The sequence below is a fragment of the Amblyomma mixtum genome, chromosome 8 (assembly GCF_055824585.1).
Source record: "Amblyomma mixtum isolate Tamu chromosome 8, ASM5582458v1, whole genome shotgun sequence".
Lineage (NCBI taxonomy): Eukaryota > Metazoa > Arthropoda > Arachnida > Ixodida > Ixodidae > Amblyomma > Amblyomma mixtum.
In genome coordinates this window covers 36,914,510-36,933,162 of record NC_143019.1, presented here as the reverse complement: position 1 = coordinate 36,933,162, position 18,653 = coordinate 36,914,510, and the positions used below count along the sequence as shown (strand labels likewise).

General features: G+C 49.1%; 1 protein-coding gene across 1 annotated transcript; it reads left to right on the top strand.

Moving 5' to 3' along the window:
• Nucleotides 1-10,341: 10,341 nt before the first annotated feature.
• On the top strand, nucleotides 10,342-14,216 carry LOC149332112 (uncharacterized). The gene is made up of 3 exons (XM_089557475.1): nucleotides 10,342-10,660; nucleotides 12,473-13,403; nucleotides 14,048-14,216. Exons 1-3 carry the CDS (start codon nucleotides 10,342-10,344, stop codon nucleotides 14,214-14,216), a joined length of 1,419 nt encoding a protein of 472 aa, XP_089413601.1.
• The last annotated feature ends 4,437 nt before the right edge of the window (nucleotides 14,217-18,653 follow it).

Below are 18,653 nucleotides of genomic sequence, written 5' to 3'. Positions count from 1 at the left end.
CACCAGCCCGGACTCCTTTATGAATTACAGCAATAATAGTGTAAAAATAGTCACAACATCTTTCAAATATTTGACGGAGTATTTGTTGTTTTCCTTGGCCCTGATTGGACGAGAGAGCTCTACCTTTCACAACGGCGAAAGCCACTTTAGAGATGAAGTATACGAGTAGTGATGACATTGCCATTACTTTACAATGTTGACTTATTTATTCAGTTTTTGGAACATCCGCGCCATTGTTAGCCCTCCACTACGGCGTCTCTCATAGCCTTAGTCGCTTTGGGACGTTAAACCCCATAAACCAAACCAAACCATTGTAACCCTCCACTTAATAAACAAGAAAAAACGGTGGTGTTACCCAGATACAAGAAAGAGGGGGTGTGGTGTGATGCACCACGCTACCTGGGATTCTGAGAAGAGCCCCTTATTGCCCAAGGCTAATATCCCTAGTCTAGAGCAGTGGAAGGCCCTTCTAACCGACTCCAACCCGAGCACATAGCTCATGTAGCTGACGAGGGCCAAAGAGGCGGCAAAGGCCAACGGTACCCTGGACTAAGGAAAACCAACCATCTAAATACTATGTCTCCCCCATCCCCTATGCCCTAATTCTTTCTTGCTCTTATTCAGTCAGACACTGAATAATAACGCCTACTCGCAACCCACTTGTTGGACGTTGGCACATGAGGCCACGCAGGCCTCATGTGGCATCTTGTCATCTTTTATGCGTTTCTTTTTCCTTTCAGTTGGAGCACGAGACTGCTCTCAAGTAACACCGCCAGTTGGGCAAACTTCCGCCCTCAAAAGAAAGGGGGACGAAAAATTCCCCGTATAATAATTGGAACGCCAAAACAGGATATCCACATCAGGAGGTGCATCGCCTGAGAGAATACATTACCAGTCCAGACCATCTAGATACAAACGCAACCATCTCCGAGCGTGATAAATGACCCATCACTCCCTACTTCTGACGCATTTCACCCCTGGGAACCAGCTGCTCGCTCGTTCTGCCTTGAAAAGCCCGCGCGCGATTTACCGTGACGCATTACACTCAGACACACACAGATACACACGCGCGCAAAAAATAAGGAGCGCCTGTCTTGCAGCTCTTCGAAAGACCGTGCGAATCCCGGAGACGCCTTCGTCTCCTCGCCACAATAAGAGGCGGCTCACCGCATAGACACAACACACGCGAATACACGCATCAACAGCGAAATCAGCGGACACAGACAAAGCAAAGGTAGGTGGAGGTCCCAGCAATGGCCATGGATCCCACCCCAGTGTGTGTCTATGTATTCTTTCTTCAGCTGGCGGCGATTGGCTCTGCAAGAACAGAGCTAAGACTGTCTGCCGTCGCTTCGGAAGGCAGGCAATGCGGAACGCCAAACGAAAAGGGTTCCTCGCTTCTACGTCGTCGTCGGCGGCTCAGCGAACATCGCCGGTGGCGGCGGGGTGACGAGTCCGTGGAAGCGAGCATCCGTACAATGGCGGGCACGTCCGGGACACGGTAAGCCGACTGGAACACGCGGCGTCTCCTTTTCTTCGCGCCAGGCCGCCTGAATCCGTGCACACAGACACACATACGTAGCGTGCACGCCTATACCTCCTCCCCCAACTGCGTGACGCTTGTGCGGGGCGTCCTGTCCCATTCATGAGTGACGCCACTACTGACCCTGACCACCAGAGAAGACAGAGAGACGCCGCGTGCGGCCCACAGTGGCGTCGTGTGTACTCCGGTCCGGCAGGCTCCGCGGAGACTAGCGACCCTACCCGGGTCGTAGTGTGATCGGGTGACGACACCACCACCGCCACTGCCGAAAGCTCCAGCCACTGCCAACAGCACCGGATAACTTTGCCGCAACTACGCGGTACATTCGCAGGACTTGGTCGCCGCAGCGGTAGCCTCTGAGTCGCCTTCGACATCTCTACGGTGAGTAACGCTTGAAGGCCCTTAATTCTTTTCGCGTTTACCCTTGAATGCTGCGGAAGCGGTCCTCTTATTTCCAGCAGTTGACAGTTCGGTTTCAAGAAGGACTTGTAACGCAAGCAATCTTAGCAAACTGCAGTCTTCTGCTCACCGACGGATAGGCTCAAGTGTTGAATCCAGCTGCATTCAATTCATCTTTCACGTTTCCTTACTTGGATCACCGTATCGGAAATGGTGGTAGAATGGTCTTTTACGAATCGATAACCAGTAAGCCAATATCAAAGTACTGCTAGCCGCCGCCCATTTACAGCAGAACGGTACAAGAAGCTGGGCCTGGGACAAGGCAGACAAGATGCCGGCGAATAATAACAGGCTTATTGTGCAGCACTGAGCAAAGATGCAAACATCCAAGAAAGGAAAACAAGTGAAGAGCACGTATAAGACAGACGGGCACCACAAACAAGCCCTCAAGTCCAAACCAAACATTTTACTGAAATCATTTGGTTATCCGTTCATTTGTCCAGAGCATGAACGAACTCGTCAATTTGATGTACTGGTGCAGTTTGATCAGTTAAGTTACCTGCGTTTTCGAATATGGTGTATAAATTTTTGTAAATGCACACGCGATTTGATGTTGAGTGAACATACCGTCCCGTATGTAAATGCGACTAATAAGCAGCCGTCGTTGTTCGAGTCACACATGGCGACGAAGGACTACGATGCTGACTTACGAAGTACACATAGCTCCGACATAACCGGCGCAAAGAACTTAAAATCCGGGAGCAAGAAGAGGGCAGCGCTCCTTTCAAACAATGTCTTTTGTGCTAGTTACCTTCTAACTAGTACGACTTAGACCAACTCTCTACAGTACACATAGCCCTTGTGATGCGCGAGTTATACCGTTACATGTCCAACATTCTCGGTAAAAGTTTTTGAAAACTGGAAAATTGTAAGACACTGCTATGGAAATATTGAAGGTAATGGCCCATTCTTCTCATATGTAGAAGAATCTTTTCTTTTAGAGTGCTTCCATCAATCGCATCAAACAGTTAAGACTGCCATAAAAAACCAATGGTGAACGCACCTGAAGATAGCAAAAAGGGCAATAAAAAAAAAATAGAAGACTGCCATCGGGTTATCTGCGGATATATTGATTGCAATAGTGAAACTTTGCATTGTATGAAGGGACTGCGTTCGGAAACGGTTTCCCACTCAAAAATGCTTTTGTCCAGAATTCATGGTAGAGCGAGGGTGTGGTTGATGGTCCTTTGCGATCACAAAAATGAACAAGGGAGGGGAAAACCTCAGGTTGCTTGAGCCAACGTTTCGACAAGGGGACTTGTCTTCGTCTGGGCAAAGCGTTCATCATTGGCAGGGATTAAATAGGGCCTTCGCTCCGAGGAGGAAGGCCCCGGGGGTGGGGAAGGAAAGTGGTGTTAGAGGGGATGCGTGTCAGGAAGGGGAGGGAGGTGAACCTTGATTCCTTAAGCTGCAATAGTGGAAAAACTTATATCCGGGGGGTGTGTAATGAACAAAGGCTTTGAAGGGGCTGCGACGGGGGGAGGCGCTGTAGGACCTGAAAAACTCAGATAAGAGGATTAGTCAGCGTGGTACAGGGAAATGAGAAGAAGGCAAACAACATAGGCTGGCACTGGAAGGCGGGGCATTTCCAAGGAAGGACAAGGCAGGGGGGGGGGGGGGGGAATGGCTCGAGTTCAGAGAAAGCCAAAAAGGTGAGGCGGAGGGGGTAACAGGAATGTCATGGTTTCCGAGAACTGATAGTAGGGGATTAGGAGAAAAAAAAAGGGGGGGGGGGGGGGGTGAGTCACAGGGAGACGGTGAGAAGGCCGGAAATGTGGTGGAAGATATGACGTGGGAAGGGTGCAAAGAGCGATAGTATACTCGGAAGTACTTGTATTTGGCCGTGTTGGTTCATAACTTTTCAGGAGGACACAGGGGCGCAACAAAAGACCCGGACATAGAAGCAGACAGGGACAAGCCCTTGTCCCTGTCTACCTCCACGCCCGTGCCCCCCATCCCGCCCCTGTGTCCTCCTGAAAAGATAATATACTTATGCGAGGTTCTAGGAAATGGTCTGAGCACGTGCAAGACATTTGTTAATTTAAAATTATGCTAACCCTGGAATGTACCTGAGAGATTCCAGGTTTCCTCTAGACATGTTAATCCCTGTTGGTTGCAGTGTTTTAAATTTGTGGATTAGGAATGCTTCTCTGTATTTTCTGTCCCTAGTCGATTTCTGTCCCTAGTCGATGAACGCTTTGCCCAGACGAAGACAAGTCCCCTTGTCGAAACGTTGGCTCAAGCAACCTGAGGTTTTCCCCTCCCTTGTTCATTTTTGTCCAGAATTGTTAGGTATGATTACCTAAGCACCCATTGTCGATACTCGTTAGCTTATTGGTTTATTGGGGTTTAACGTCCCAAAGTGACTCAGGCTGTGAGGGACGCCGTAGTGATGGGCTCCGGAAAAATCGACCACCCGGTGGGTCCTTTAACGTGCACTGACGTCGCACAGTACACGGGCCTTTAGAATTTCGTCTCCATCGAAATTCGACCGCCGCAGCGTTGGTGAGCAAGATTCAACGAGCCCTATCGCCTTTTTTTGAACGCGAATTGTTGCGCTACTGTGGGACAGTTTTGCGTGCTATCCTTGCACTTTTCCCACAGTAGCCAGTACTTCCAAAGTACAGTCTTTGTCAAAAGTTTAGAGCCCAGGGGGTTTGCTTTTAAGCCTCGCAGTGGGACTCCTGTAACATTTGTGGTAGTCCTACCCATTGGAGGAGGCAGGACCAGAAATCTTCTCACCTTCAGCAAATTTGGAGAGCTGGAGATGCATTACGAAGCAGACAGTGTGCTTCAGAAGCAAACCCCCTAGGCTCCAAACTTTTGACAAAGGCTGTACATATACTAAAATTGGAACGATGCAGTGAAAGTTAGCATGGCTATTGTGGGAGAAGCGCTACACTTCGGTGTACTGTGCCCATGTTTTCGACAGCACGATTGCACAAAGTTGGGCAACCTCAGAAGATGGGGTATTCTATTCGAGAGCATCGTATGGTTTGTGCTCGCTGAGGAATTTTTCCGGTACTGTTTGTGACATCAGATGCTGGTCGCTTGTGACTTCATATGTGTTTCGATTTTCCTTCTCGATGCGACTTTAAAACTGTTTTGTCCATTATTTTTAGAAACAATTTATTGCAACTGAGGTCAGATAGGTTAGACAGAGGCCAGACAGACAGCGCCTGTACTGTGTTTTGCGTTTCTGCTGTGTTCTGTGCCGTCTTTTTGCGTTGCCCTCTAATGTTTCAAATATGAATCAACTAGCCCAAGTTCATATTTTAGCTTTAGCGTATAGATATGTTAGGCATCCCCAGAATAAGATGGGGTATTTCATCGCAGAGCACCGTCTGGTTAGTCTTTCGGGGAATTTTCTGGTATTGTTGTGACGTCAGATGCTGGTCGTTTGTGACGTGATTTGTTCTGCTTTCCCGTCTTGTTGCTACTTTAGAACTGCTTTCTCCACTGAAACGTTCCATAAGAGCATCTCGTATAGAATTATGGAAATCTAAAGTCCATAAGATATGGAAAAATATATGGAAATCCATATCTTGTCTGTGCAGAGTGTATAAGCTTTCTACGCAATTTCCACACGGTTTCCATACAGTGTACATGACGTCATAGTAGTCTATAAGTTTCCATACGTGCTTCCATATAAAGTCGATACCGACTCCATATGGACTTCCATGCTTAGATGTCAATTATATTTATTAACAATGTATTGCAACTGAGGTCAAATAAATATATCACCCTTATGAACTCAGAATGTTGAACAGTGCTCCGTAGTTGCCTTTCAAACCGCCATCGGAGGTGCTCCAACTCGTGTTTAGGATCGTATAGTGAAAGAACGCAGTTAGGGAAATGGGCTAGCTGATAAGAGTCTAGCTGTTGCGGTTCTAAGCCCCCCAAAAAAGACCAACGGCCAAAGCAGTGCGAGCCAGTCCATGGTTACTAATCTCGCGGTAACAGTATAAGGGAGTAAGTAGACCAATTCTGGAATCGAAGAGCTGGTTTTCCCGTGGCTCAGAGAGGGCAATTTTCTTTGGAAAAATGGAAAAGAAACACTGACATTTTGTTAATTGCGTATCACGCTAATGAAAAAAAAACTAAGCTTTAACGGCCTATTGCAGGTTGAGACAGTCACAGTAATAGCAGTACCGCCCACCCCTTTGGTTGCCGCACACAACTCCAGCACCGATGCCGTTAACCGGGAATGTCCTTCCTAAATCTATGGGAGAAGATCCTTCGAACAGCTACCGCAGAAAGTACCTCGTGCAGCTGTCGGAGAAAGCTCTTCAAACAACTGCCGGGTAAAGCCCCTCATTGAGCTATGGATGAAAGTCTCCCACTGGAGAAGTGCCTCATAGATACCCGAGCAAGTCCCTCATATAGACATCGGAGAAAGTTTCTCATATGACTGTCGGAGAAAGTCCCTCATAAAACTGTGGAAGAAAACCACGCATATAGTTGGAGAAAGCCCTTCTTGTAGCATTTAGAGAAAGTCCCTCATGTGGTTCTCGGAGAAAATTCTTATATGCGTATATCGCAGGAAGTACCGCACATAGCAACAGAAAGTCCTTGTAATTAACGGACACAATTCCTCGTATAGTCATCGTATAGAAGCCACTCACAAAGCTGCCTCTGGGAAGTGAGATCGCAGGCCTTCTGAAATGCATAACACCTGTCCATTTCCAACGTGTATGTGGAAGGGGAGGAGAAGAAAACTTCATTCAGTGAAATCTCCAAAATTCCATCTTGAAGGGGACCAAAACTTTGTTCGAATTATGCGGACTCCGAAGTAAGGGGGAACTTCGTAATGCACTTGATGGTGACCGGACCAGAGAATTAATTCGAAAGAGGTCAGCCGATGAACGCGCGTTAGCATGCTATATTTTCCTCTTTTTTTATTCTTCAGTTTGTTTTTTTCGTTCGCTTGCTGTTAGAGCTTCGTCCGCCTATCCCGTGTCCAAAGCCATTGGTTGATTGGTTTGGTTCATGGTTTACTGGGGTTTAACATCCCAAAGCGACTCAGGCTATGAGGGACGCCGTAGTGAAGGGCTCCGCAAATTTCGACCACCCGGGGTTCTTTAACGCGCACCGACATCGCGCAGCACACGGGTCTCTAGAATTTTGCCTCCATCAATATTTGACCGCCGCGGCCTAGATCGAACCTGCCTGTATTTATTGATTGATTAATGCAAAATTTACTGATTTGATAGCAGTTAGATTAGGGAGAATGGTTAATGAAACGGACATGCCATGTTCTCTCATGTCTAGAGCGTCGTGTCAGCGAACCATTTCACGCGTCTCCGGCGCGCATACCTAAAGACACCGCAAGAGTGTAATTTATGGAACAACTGTCTGAGGTTACTTCGATAATTTGCTGCGAACTGCAGGCAGTTGTCTGTTTCCATTTTTTTTATGCACTTCTTTTTCGATTCTTCATTCTATAGTTACGGTCAGTGAACAATCTTCGCAGCGAACAGGACATCAAACAATTAGCAGTAATAAATCATAACCAGTCCTAACTGACCGTTGCGACACGTTCGATAGTAGTTGCTCCTGGGCGCAATGCGTGACGACATCTTTCAGCAGAAGTCAAGTGACTCATGTATTCGCAAGAAAAAAAAAGAGAGAGAGAGAGAGAGAGAACGAACAGACAGAATAAAAAAATCAACAAAGAGAAAAAGCGATTCGTCAAGCAGAAACTCTTCCCACAGCGTGCCCGCGGGCCGTACGGTCCGCCAGCTGTCAAAGTAATTGCCAGCCGACCGCACCAAATAGCCTGCGGGCTGACAAAAGGGAAAAAGAAGATAAACTGAAAATAAAATAGGCGAAAAGTATAAAAGGGGGAACGGCTATACAGGGGCCGTCGAGACAGAAAAGATGGGAGAAGAAGGGGGTGTACAGAAGGGAGAAAGGCATAAGCCCGGGAACCCGGGAGCCCCGGGGCCGTCCACTGGGTCAGTGTCGCCGCCGGGTGTGGTCAACTCCCCGCTCTTCCTCCCTCTTTCCTTCCTTTCTCTCTTTCCCTCTTCCACACCAAAGCGCTGCTGAGGCTTCGCGTCCGGTCACGCAAACGCCGCGGTTAAGGTCGCGGCACGCTAGCGTTCCGCGCTACTTGGTGTCGGCTATATGTATACCGCTCTGCGCGCCCCCTGGCCGCAGTGAGCTTCGGAGTCGCCGCAGCGGCGGCCAGAGCGGGGTGCACCCTTGGCCCGCTTGCTCGGTCATCCCTCGCGGGTGACGCGGCCACGGACGCTCGCCCTACACGCTGCGCTGTCTGTTATGAAAGGGAACACGCGCACAAGCTTGCCCCCGGCCTCTAGATTCAGCGAGAAGCATTCCGAAGAGCAGTGAGAATGGACAGGGTGGAAAGTAACCGGCGTCGATGCATGGAAAATTCATTAGAGGGAGCGCGTTTTTACTCCGTTAACTGCTAAAGGTTACGCTCTGTGCAGACGGCGTCGTTCGCATGAAATGACGTCATCACCACGTGACCATCGCGACGAAAACGTGAGAGCTTGTTGGGCGCGCTCGTGGTCTCGTGATCTTGATTTTAGGTATTAGCGTCGCCTGCTCTACTCCCTGCGGAACAGCGTGACTTGCTAAAGGCTTGTTGTGTGGTGGTTGCGCCTTTCACACGAAATGACGTCATAGTCACGTGGTCAATGACGAAGCTGCGGTAACGGAACGCGCTGACAAGCTTGGCGCACAATTGTATAAAGGTCGCGTGACGCCAGTATACCACGACTGCAAGGTTTAGAAACCGACGCCACGATAGCATAACCATTTGTGATCCATTTAAACTAGGGGCATCAAAAACGAAACCCGCTAAGCCTAAAGGTTCCAGCCTTTGTTTCGGAAGCTCCGTGCATACCAATAGCATGTTGGTTTCTTTTAGTGTGAAAGCATAACACGGTCAAACACAACCAACAATCTTGTGGCTGGCATGACCTTGAAGTTGACCCTGGCCAGCTTGTAGAAAAATAAAATATTGCCGCGACTAGGCTTCCAACTCCCCCCCCCCCCTTTTTTTTTTCTGAAAAAAAAGTACATTAACAGGTTACTCTTAGGAGACATCTATATTAAGACTCCTGCGCTGGAAGAGGTGGTAGGTGTGAATAAAACTAACCTTTATACGGATAGAATATTCGAAGATACAATGCTGAAGTTATATCCGCTTTTTTGCCGTTCTGTAATCATTCATCGGAGAGCTTTTCGCAGTTTGACACGTATTTCGATGCGAACTTTTATTAAAAGTAATAACGAAAAGGAAAAGATATGTTTTCAGCCGGGAAACTGCCGCTTGTTTCTCGGACACCTGATAACTGTATTCAGCTGGCAGAAATAAAAGAAGGGATGGCGATCGAGGAGACAGATAGGACGAAATAAAGGCAGCACAGATAGTAAAAAGAGGAAGAGGATTTGCAGCTATGTACAAGGATTACTTTCACACGAAAACGCGTACAAAAACTACCATCGTCATTTAACAGGACAACGACAGTTTTTGCTACGTCCGCCTTCGAGTCCTGTCCTTGCGCTGCTGTACACAATCCAGCAACGACTGCCGCTTTGCTTTCTTTCTCACTGTCTTATTGATGCGTAATTAATGGCTACGTTTGCGGATTCGTGTCATCACGAGCTTGTCCGCACGATTACATCCGAACGAATGGGTTTATGTGAAAAAGAATGCTGCCATCGGATAGAGCATCAGAAAATATCGTACCGGATATCAGGAAGTTGGGTTAATTAGTTAATTAATTAGAGCCGAAATGTAAAAAGTGAGCGGGACCGGAGCAAAAGTGGCGCCAAGCGCCAAACATGAAATCGCCGGAAGTGTGGCACCGTATGACCGGAAGTGTGGGCAGAGCCAACGCTTGGCGCCAAATTTGAAAACGAAGCGTGCCGCGAAGTTTTTTCTCTGATGGGCAATTGACGGAACTTGGTCAAGTAAGGCAATCAATTGTGGTATTGATCAGGTATCGTCAATGCTTACGCATTTCTCCAATGTTAGTGCCGCAGTAATCTCTAACGTTTCTGCCCTTGCACTTTTGGACGAAACAGCAAAGGAACCGCTGCTGCTGCCTGCTTTTTCTGTTCTTCTATGGTTGAACACGACTACGCCAGGCGCTAAAAGTCATTAGTGAACTGTACGCTTATCACTCAAGAGCTTCCCTTTCCGCGCCAGCTGATCGGTCAGGCCTGGAGGGCCGCATTCGCCAATGGTTTCCCAGACGTGGGTGAACCACCCGCGTAATTATCTATATTAATAAAGTTTATTCTCTCTCTCTCTCTCTGTATGCTTATACACCGCTCAAAATCGTTCCAGCCCACTGTTTGCCATGGCACCACCGTCCCTCTGGGCTCCCACGCTGGTATTCTTCGGCACGTGTAGCTGGGCGCTGGCGTCCGGCAGCTACACGGCCACCGTGGGTCTCCTGGCGACGCCTCGTTCCGTGAGCCCAGCTTCCAGGCACGGCAACGGCTCCACGGGAAAGGTGGGAGCCACTTCCGCTTCCTGGAGCCTCCCCATCACGAGCAGCTTCTTGCCGTCGTCCTCACCGCCATCCTTTTCGACCACCGAGTCACCGCCCGCCAACTACCTCAAGAACCACGCAACCAGCTACTCGCTGCCATCTTCTCACATGGCAAACAAGAACCGTGAGTATTCAGTTCTTAGAGAGCAAACTGCTGAGCCGAACGAAACTTCGTTTGGCATGCCGCTTGTTAAGGCGAAAGCCTTTAATGGCTCATACTGCCGTCCGTTAACAAAGCATGTCACACGCGTTTAACTCTGGAACTAAATTAGAAGAAAACGTTGCTTCAGATAGAGGAGGAAAAAATGAACCTAGAAGCCACGTTTAATGATTGTAGAGTAATTAGTTTAATTAAAGGCAAAAATGTCGAAATTGCGTCGAAATAGCGCGGACGTCGATATAGCCACGGGAACGGTGTGACGTCACATCCACCGGAAGTCGTCACGGCATAGTGAAAATTATCACAGAATGGTCGGAAAAAGGTCGGATTTGTGTCAAATCAGATCAAAAAATGGGTGATTAAGCGCAATTAACACTTAAGATCCCCGAAAGATGTACGATTTGGGTAACGATAAAGCCACGGGAACGATGTGACGTCACATCCACCGGCAGTCGTCAGGGCATAGTGTCCTAGGCTTTCGCCTCTCAACACTTTAGTTTCCAAATTGTCCACGCAATTTTTTTTTGCACTCTATGTAAGGACGAGGTACACTCTGCTTAGAGGAGTCTGTTGAATAAAGCCTCTGTAGCACTCCATCTGCTATCCATAGTCTGCAAGGACAAGGCAATTTATCTAGGGAACTCCCTCCAGTGTGGGGCAAAGAGCTTTGCAGACGCCATTGGTGTAGATCGTGCAGGTGTGGCTTCCAGTAGCCACACCTGTACACCTGGAAGTTGTTTGTGGTTTACAAAAGGGAGAGCACTCGTTGGGCCTGTGTAAGGACAATAACTGTGTTCTGCATTCGACTGCCTTGACAAATGGCCGCTGTGCGAAGCACGGGGTTCCTGGGCGGTCGCCCTGGTGCGCACCAGTCCCGACCACGGTGGTCCCGACTGCTTCTTACACTCGACAGCCTTTTGACGTCAGCGCGGTCTTCACCAATACCAGACTTACTGTTTCCTTCTTCTTTCGCTTTTCCCTTTCCATTTGTTCTTGGTGCCTACGTGGAATCACTTCTGGTCGATTTTGTTGCCTACATCTTCCCTCATCTTCCCTGGTGAAGATTTTAATGAAATTAAGCGTTAAATATTGTGTCAACGATGGAACTGGAGCAGGGAAGGAGCGGACCCGTCTCAACTGAACAGTATGTTAGTCTGGTACCTGATGTTAGTTAGTCTGGTACCAGAAAGATCCAGATAACCAGCTTTTACTGAGAACAGTAATTTCATGGCGTTTTCCTCAGTCTCCTTTTAGACAAAACAGCCTTTGCATCTTCGGTCGAAATGGATAATTAGACCAGTTCCGACTAGTAGGGTATGCTGGAGAGGAGGGTAAGTGTGCTGAACTGTATCTGTTTGTGACGCAGGCTTTCAGACAGCCCCTCGTTTTGGCAGACAAGAAACATACGTTAGTTCGTAACACTCGACAGCTCGGCAACCGAACAGTTCACATGCACTCGCCAAATTCAGGGCATTTCCGAGTGGTATTCAATTTCAGTGAATATTGCTACATCACCCTATTATGGAATTTATTGGCAAGGCAGCGGCATCACTTCAATAGCTTTGCTTCCTTCAGTGGGTTGACTTACGAGAAAAGCGCTTTCATTCTCATAGTAACGCTGCATACACATAAATTTCACAATGCTTTTGGGGTCCTATTTCGTTCATTTCATTGCGGTCCATGCACCTGTGTATAGCAACGATATACCAATATGTGACAGATAAATAGTGACTTAGTTTCGACAGATGTAATAGAATCTCACTTTATTTTTTGCAGTTTATAGTCCACACAGGCAGAGTTCCTCCGACTCTGTCTACACCGGCTCCTCGGGTAGTCAGGCTGCATACGCCGCAGCGGCGTACTACGCGACGTCCTCGACATCGACCACGACGACGACGACTCCACGGCCGTTCGCGTACAACCTGCCATACAGCCCCATCGACTACTACTTCGACAACAAAAACCACGGCAGCGGTGGTGGCAAAGCGAGTTTCAAGCACGGTACCTTGTCATCAAAGCCGCCCGGTGGCGGGTACTACACCTCCAACGACTACGAGGACGACGAGGACGACCGGGACAGTTACCTAACAAGAAACGACGCTATCAAGACGACGGACTACGATTCCGCCGAGGAGTCGGCGCCAACGTACGTCAAGACCAAGTACGGCTACACATCCCGGAACCCGTTGCTCATGGCTAGCGAGAGCAACAAGGTTTCTTCCAGTCAGGTCAGCCGCGGAGACTCCGAGAAGGCGGACCAGGGGAAAGACGACAAGACGTACGCCGCGGCTCCCAGCACCGACCACTACGACTACAAGGGATACGTAGCTGCGGACTACGCGGACGACTTCGGCTACCCCGACGTGGACCACCTGCCTTACCTCCACCGGCGCAAGCACCACAGCGGCAAGGGACCTCTGGCTCTGCTGTTGGGACTGCTGCCGTTAGGCCTACTCATGGCGGCGCTCGTTCCGAGTGTGATCAATCTGCCCGTGGCGGCGGTAGGTGCGGTAGGAGCGGCGGGAAGAAGACGGAGAGAGGCCGCTCCCACCTACCGCAACCCCATCTTGGAGGTCATCGCCAAGTTCGGCGTGAACAGCCTCGAAGATCCCAGTTGTCTGCAGCGGATCTTCTGCGAGGTGACGGCGGAGGGCAAGGCGCCGGAATCCCTGCCGGTCCAGAAGGTTTTCTACACCTTATCCACACTGTGAGTGCTGGGAAGGCCTAGAGGGGGAAGCGGACGAGGTACTGCGAAAGTTTGAGGGCGTGGCATTTTCACGTCATCTTAGATAGTACCATTATCAGAGCGAAGGTAATCCCAATCTTGCAATATTGCAAGTAAGAAAGAAGGAATAAATTTTGCATAGCGCCAGTGCCAACTTTATTGCTGATGCGGTTAAGAATATAACGAGGCCGAAAAATGAGTCCATCGTGCAGTGTTCGCGGTATTGAAGTTTATATTAAATGTTTGTGCAAAAAGTTGTGCCGTGGCGTGCAAGTAACAGACAAAAAGATAAGATTACATATACGTTATGCTGTCAGCGCGGCTATTATAAGATGAAACGAATAGAGTTGCTCCTTGCAAATTCAAGTAAAGTGATTAAAATAGGTCGCACACAGGAGTAGCTACACAGCACTGATTTGAATTCAAGCGAATGGCTGATGTTTCGCGAAAAGTAATTTATTCTGGTTACATATATGGCGGCCGGTGAAAAATACATATAGTCAACAATGCTGCAAGTGCTTTTACCAACGCCGAATTTCGTCGGTCTTAACTGGTCTACGGACAGAAGCGGCAGCCACAGACGTACAAAAGAGTAAACTTCCACTTTTCCGCAATTTTCTTCACAGAGTCAACGACCTTTGGGCCGAGAGGCTGGGACTCAAGGTTCTTTTCGGGGCAGTCAAGAAGGGCCAGTGTGATGTGTTCCGGTGCAAAGCGGCGAAGCCCACAAAACCGAAGAAGCGCAGAGGAAGCAAGTCCAAGAGCAAAAGTGGCAAGCAGGCATCCAGAAAATAAAAGCCCCTTGAGATTCACTACGCCTGTTCTTGTTAACATTTTGGGACAGAGAATGTCGACGATCATACACTCAAACAAAGGCAGAGGGATCGTAGTAGAAATGAGCAGAGTATCAAAAGAACAAGACGATACAAAACTGGACGAAGCGCAACTATAGTAGCGCTTCGTCCAGACTTGTATAGTCTTGTTCTTTTTATACACAGCGCAATTCTGCCACATCTAAAAAAAAAAAATACCAACTAGCCCCACTTGTCGCATTGTTATCAGAGGGTCAGCCTGAGCTATATGACCTGCTACTCTGCACAGGTGCAGGGAGACAGGTGAAGAAAGAGGGTTACGGGTGGTAACGTTGATGACTGAACAGAGGAAAGTATGCAGACGCTATCAATGCGACTTACCAAAGCCGCGAGACGAGGTCGACGCTGGTTGGGAAGCGAAGAAAGGCCCGAACAGCGTGAATGCTTTCCAAGACTATGTCGATGTGTCTTATATGACGTCCTACGTACACAGCGGAGGGCGCTCGCACCATACAGAACAGTCAGGCAGGAGTACCCAACACCACACAAATCCCTCAATAAGTTAGAAGACACTACAAACTAGGAGACTGCAAACCAACACATACCCAACGCCAGCTAAGTTACACCAGCGGTACCCTACACTGTACTCTCTGCAGTGCCCACACTGTGGAGAGGTAGCTAATCTCTACCACATGGTGCGGGCATGCCAATATAATCCCTTAGTTGACCCCATTCCCAACCCCTCGGAGGAGCAGTGGGAGGCTATTCTGCTCAGCGATGATCCTGACCGTCAGCACTGGCTGGTGGGGAGGGCCAGCGCAGCAGCCAGTGGACTACCGGACTAGGCGGCCCACCAACATGTTTCAAGAATATTCAGGAAGTGTTCTAAGAATATTCAGTAAATAAGGACGTTTTCAATCAATCAATCAATCAATCAATCAATCAATCAATCAATCAATCAATCCGTACACAGCGCGCAGACATACATGCCCTCATTTATAGTTGGTAAAAAATTGAAAACTGGTTTTCACGTAACTCGTTGGACGCCCGAACTGGCCGTAAGGGAAGGGATAAAGAAGGGAGTGCAAGAAGAAAGGTGCTGTAGTGGAGGTCTGCGGCATCATTTTGACTACGTGGGGTTATTTAACGTGCGCTGACACCGCAACAGCACACGGGCGCTTTTTGCGTTTCGCTTCCATCGAAACGCGGCCGCCGCGGGCGGATTCGAACCCGGGTACTCCGGCTCAGCGGACGAGCACTGCAGCCACCGCGGCGGGTGGGGATCTTTAACGTGCACTCAATCTTTAACGTGCACTTTAACTCAATCTCATCAAACGTGTCTCGAGCAAAAGAGGCGGTCTTAAAGAAAAAAACCTACTTAGGCTCATACAAGCTTTCATAATAAGTAGAGTCAGCTACGCTACGCCGTACCTAAATCTCAAAGCAGCAGAGAGGAACAAGATCGACGCTCTCATAAGTGCGTCAAGATACCTCTAGGCCTGCCCATGTGCACATCCTCGGAAAAAATCCTATCACTGGGCATACATAACACGCTTACAGAGCTCGCAGAAGCAGTCCATACATCACAGCTAGAGAGACTCAGCATAACACATGCCGGAAGAGCCACACTAGCCAAAGTCGGACTCAAAACAGATAGGGGAGCTAGACAGAGGGAGGATATCGACATGGAGATTAGGAGCAATCTCAGGATTCCCCCCTTACCCAAGAACATGCACCCAGAAATAAACAAGGAAAGAAGACAAAAACGGGCACAGGTGATAGACCGCATCTACGGTGACAAGCCTGAGGAGGAGGTCGCCTACGTAGACGCAGCGGGTGATATACATAGTCAGTACACGACCGTCGCGGTAGTGAACGGAGCGGGTAGCCTCATTACGGCCGCAACCGTCTTAGGGACAAACACTGAGACGGCGGAGGAGGTCGCAATAGCACTAGCTTGTGTCGGTTCCAAAGCTAAATACGTCATAAGCGACAGCAAAGCTGCAGTCCAAAATTTTAGTAGAGGGAGAGTCTCTCCCCTCGCTGCCAAAATTTTAAGACAAGCGACATTTAATAGAACAATCAATATAATCTGGACCCCCGCGCACGAATCTGTCCGTGGCAACGAGGCGGCCCACGAGGTGGCTCGAGATCTCTACCACCGAGCTGCACACGGCGGTCCACCGCTCGTAGATCATGGGAGAGAAGGGCGACTAATTTCCTGTCAGGAAGTTACAGAATATTATAGACAACATCGCAGGTACTTTCCCCCGCCTAGCATAACACTCAACAATCAACAGACGGTGGCGTGGAGGCGTCTACAAACAGATGTCTACCCACACCCAATTCTATGCAAACATATAATTCCTGAAATAGAAGACGATAAGTGCAAGAAGTGCGGAGCGAGAGGGTCCCTCGACCACATAATATGGGAGTGTAGCCAATCCCCAGGCAGGGCGAAGAACATTAATAGTAGAGACGCCTGGGAGACCTTGCTCCGGAGCTCGGACCGGAGCTCACCGCCGTCCGACTGGCTGAAGAGGCCGCCGGGATACAAGGGATCCGGCCAGCATCTGACGCAACTACCCCATGCGGCCGGATCCCTCCTGATCCTCCTCCCTCAACTGAGGGTATGGGACAGGGGAGGTCTGGGTGAGGTAGTCTCATTCTGTTGGACAATAAATGCTTTTCACTCACTTAACGTGCACTGATATCGCACTCCACAGGAAATGAGTATCCGCTGTGCGCATTGCGAAGAGGAGAGGGAGTTGCGCGTACGCCTACGAGTAGTACACGCGGATGACATGAGTGCACGCGTAGTCGGTAGACAGGGAGCAGAGTCGGCCGAGTCACATGACACCGCTGCTCAAACGTCGCGTACGCGATCGACAGCGGAGTCACCTTGCATGTAGAGGAGCCGCAGTTTCGTGTAGCAGCGAGAGTGCACTACAAAAAGGCGAATACACTCCATAGCCGATGCAAAGCAGATCCCGAAGTACAAGCGAGCGGTGGACGCTTGCGAACGAATTCGACGCAGGCTTTCACCCAGGAACGGCGACGCAATGCAAACTAATAATGTGCCTAAATTATTATTATTTTTTTTAGGAAAGGAAATGGCGCAGTGTCTGTCTCGAATATCTCGGCGGACACCTGAACCGCGCCGTAAGGGAAGGTATAAACGAGGGACTGAAAGAAACAGGTGCCCTAATGGAGGCCTTCGGAATAATTTCGACCACCGGAACAGATCATCACGCGCGGCGACCAGTAAATAGATTTATTACAGTGTACCTCCCCCTATCCTTTTTAACTATCCACTCACCTCTTTCATTTCACTTCTACACACTGCCTGCTATCCTTTATTTCCGCTGCCCCAGATCCAGCACCGGGGCTAGCAAAAATCTTTTCTTTCCATTTATTATGTTTTTTATTAAAACCGCTACCACAACTACCACCTGGGGATCTTTAACGTGCACTAATATCGCACACCACACGGGCGCCTTTTGCGTTTCGCCTCCATCGAAGCGCGGCCGCCGCGGTCGGGTTCGAACCCGGGCACTCCGGCTCAGTATATACGAGCGCCTTAAGCACTGAGCCACCGCGAAGGTTTTTGGTTTGGTTTGGTTTATGGGGTTTAACGTCCCAAAGCGACTAAGGCTATGAGAGACGCCGTAGTGGAGGGCTCCGGAAATTTCGACCACCTGGGGTTCTTTAACGTGCACTGACATCGCACAGTACACGGGCCTCGAATTTCGCGAAGGTTTTTAAATATGGTCGTTTAGGCTTGCTGCTGAAATATAAGTTATGGCCTGCATCGTTACGTTACCGCGTTCTGATCACAGAGACCACTCTCACAAAAAAAGAAAAGGAGCTGTTATCCACCATTTTATGAGGAGCGGGCAGGGGAGGGAAAAATACTCTCAAACACGTGCGCTGCGCGACACCCCACTGTTGCCATCTTCCTCTGGGCTGATAATCCGGTGGCGGAGCAACGTCCGGCTGCTTAGCCACCGGTCAAGCGCGTGTTTGCGTCTGTACAACAAAAGCAGCAATGTAGCACACACGAGGTTGAACACGAGCCAAACCACCACGCAGAATTTTTTGGCTTGGCAGGAATAAACCGGGCGATTCACACTTCCAGAGATCACACGCTGCTTCGTCTGCAGCCCACGATGGCATCAGCGGTAGGCAGCACTGAGTAAAACAAACATGGCGGCGCCATCGACACTAAAATCGTGTATAAGCTATAAAAGGAAACTGGATACAGGTGTCGCCATCACCCGCCTATTACACAAGTAAAATGCCTGCGTTGACACTGTATCGCGGATCTCAGAGGCTTTGCTACATCGCCATTCACTTCACAAAGGTGGCAATCCGTCCTTTTCAGTAAGGCCATCACGAGTTTCAATCAACTGGCGGGAAG

Bases quoted from the DNA above. Each gene is read 5' to 3' on its own strand.
- LOC149332112 (XM_089557475.1), top strand. From the start codon at position 10,342: ATGGCACCACCGTCCCTCTGGGCTCCCACGCTGGTATTCTTCGGCACG. The intron at 10,661-12,472 runs GTGAGTATTCAG...TATTTTTTGCAG, and splicing joins TCACATGGCAAACAAGAACC to TTTATAGTCCACACAGGCAG. The intron at 13,404-14,047 runs GTGAGTGCTGGG...TTTTCTTCACAG, and splicing joins TTCTACACCTTATCCACACT to AGTCAACGACCTTTGGGCCG.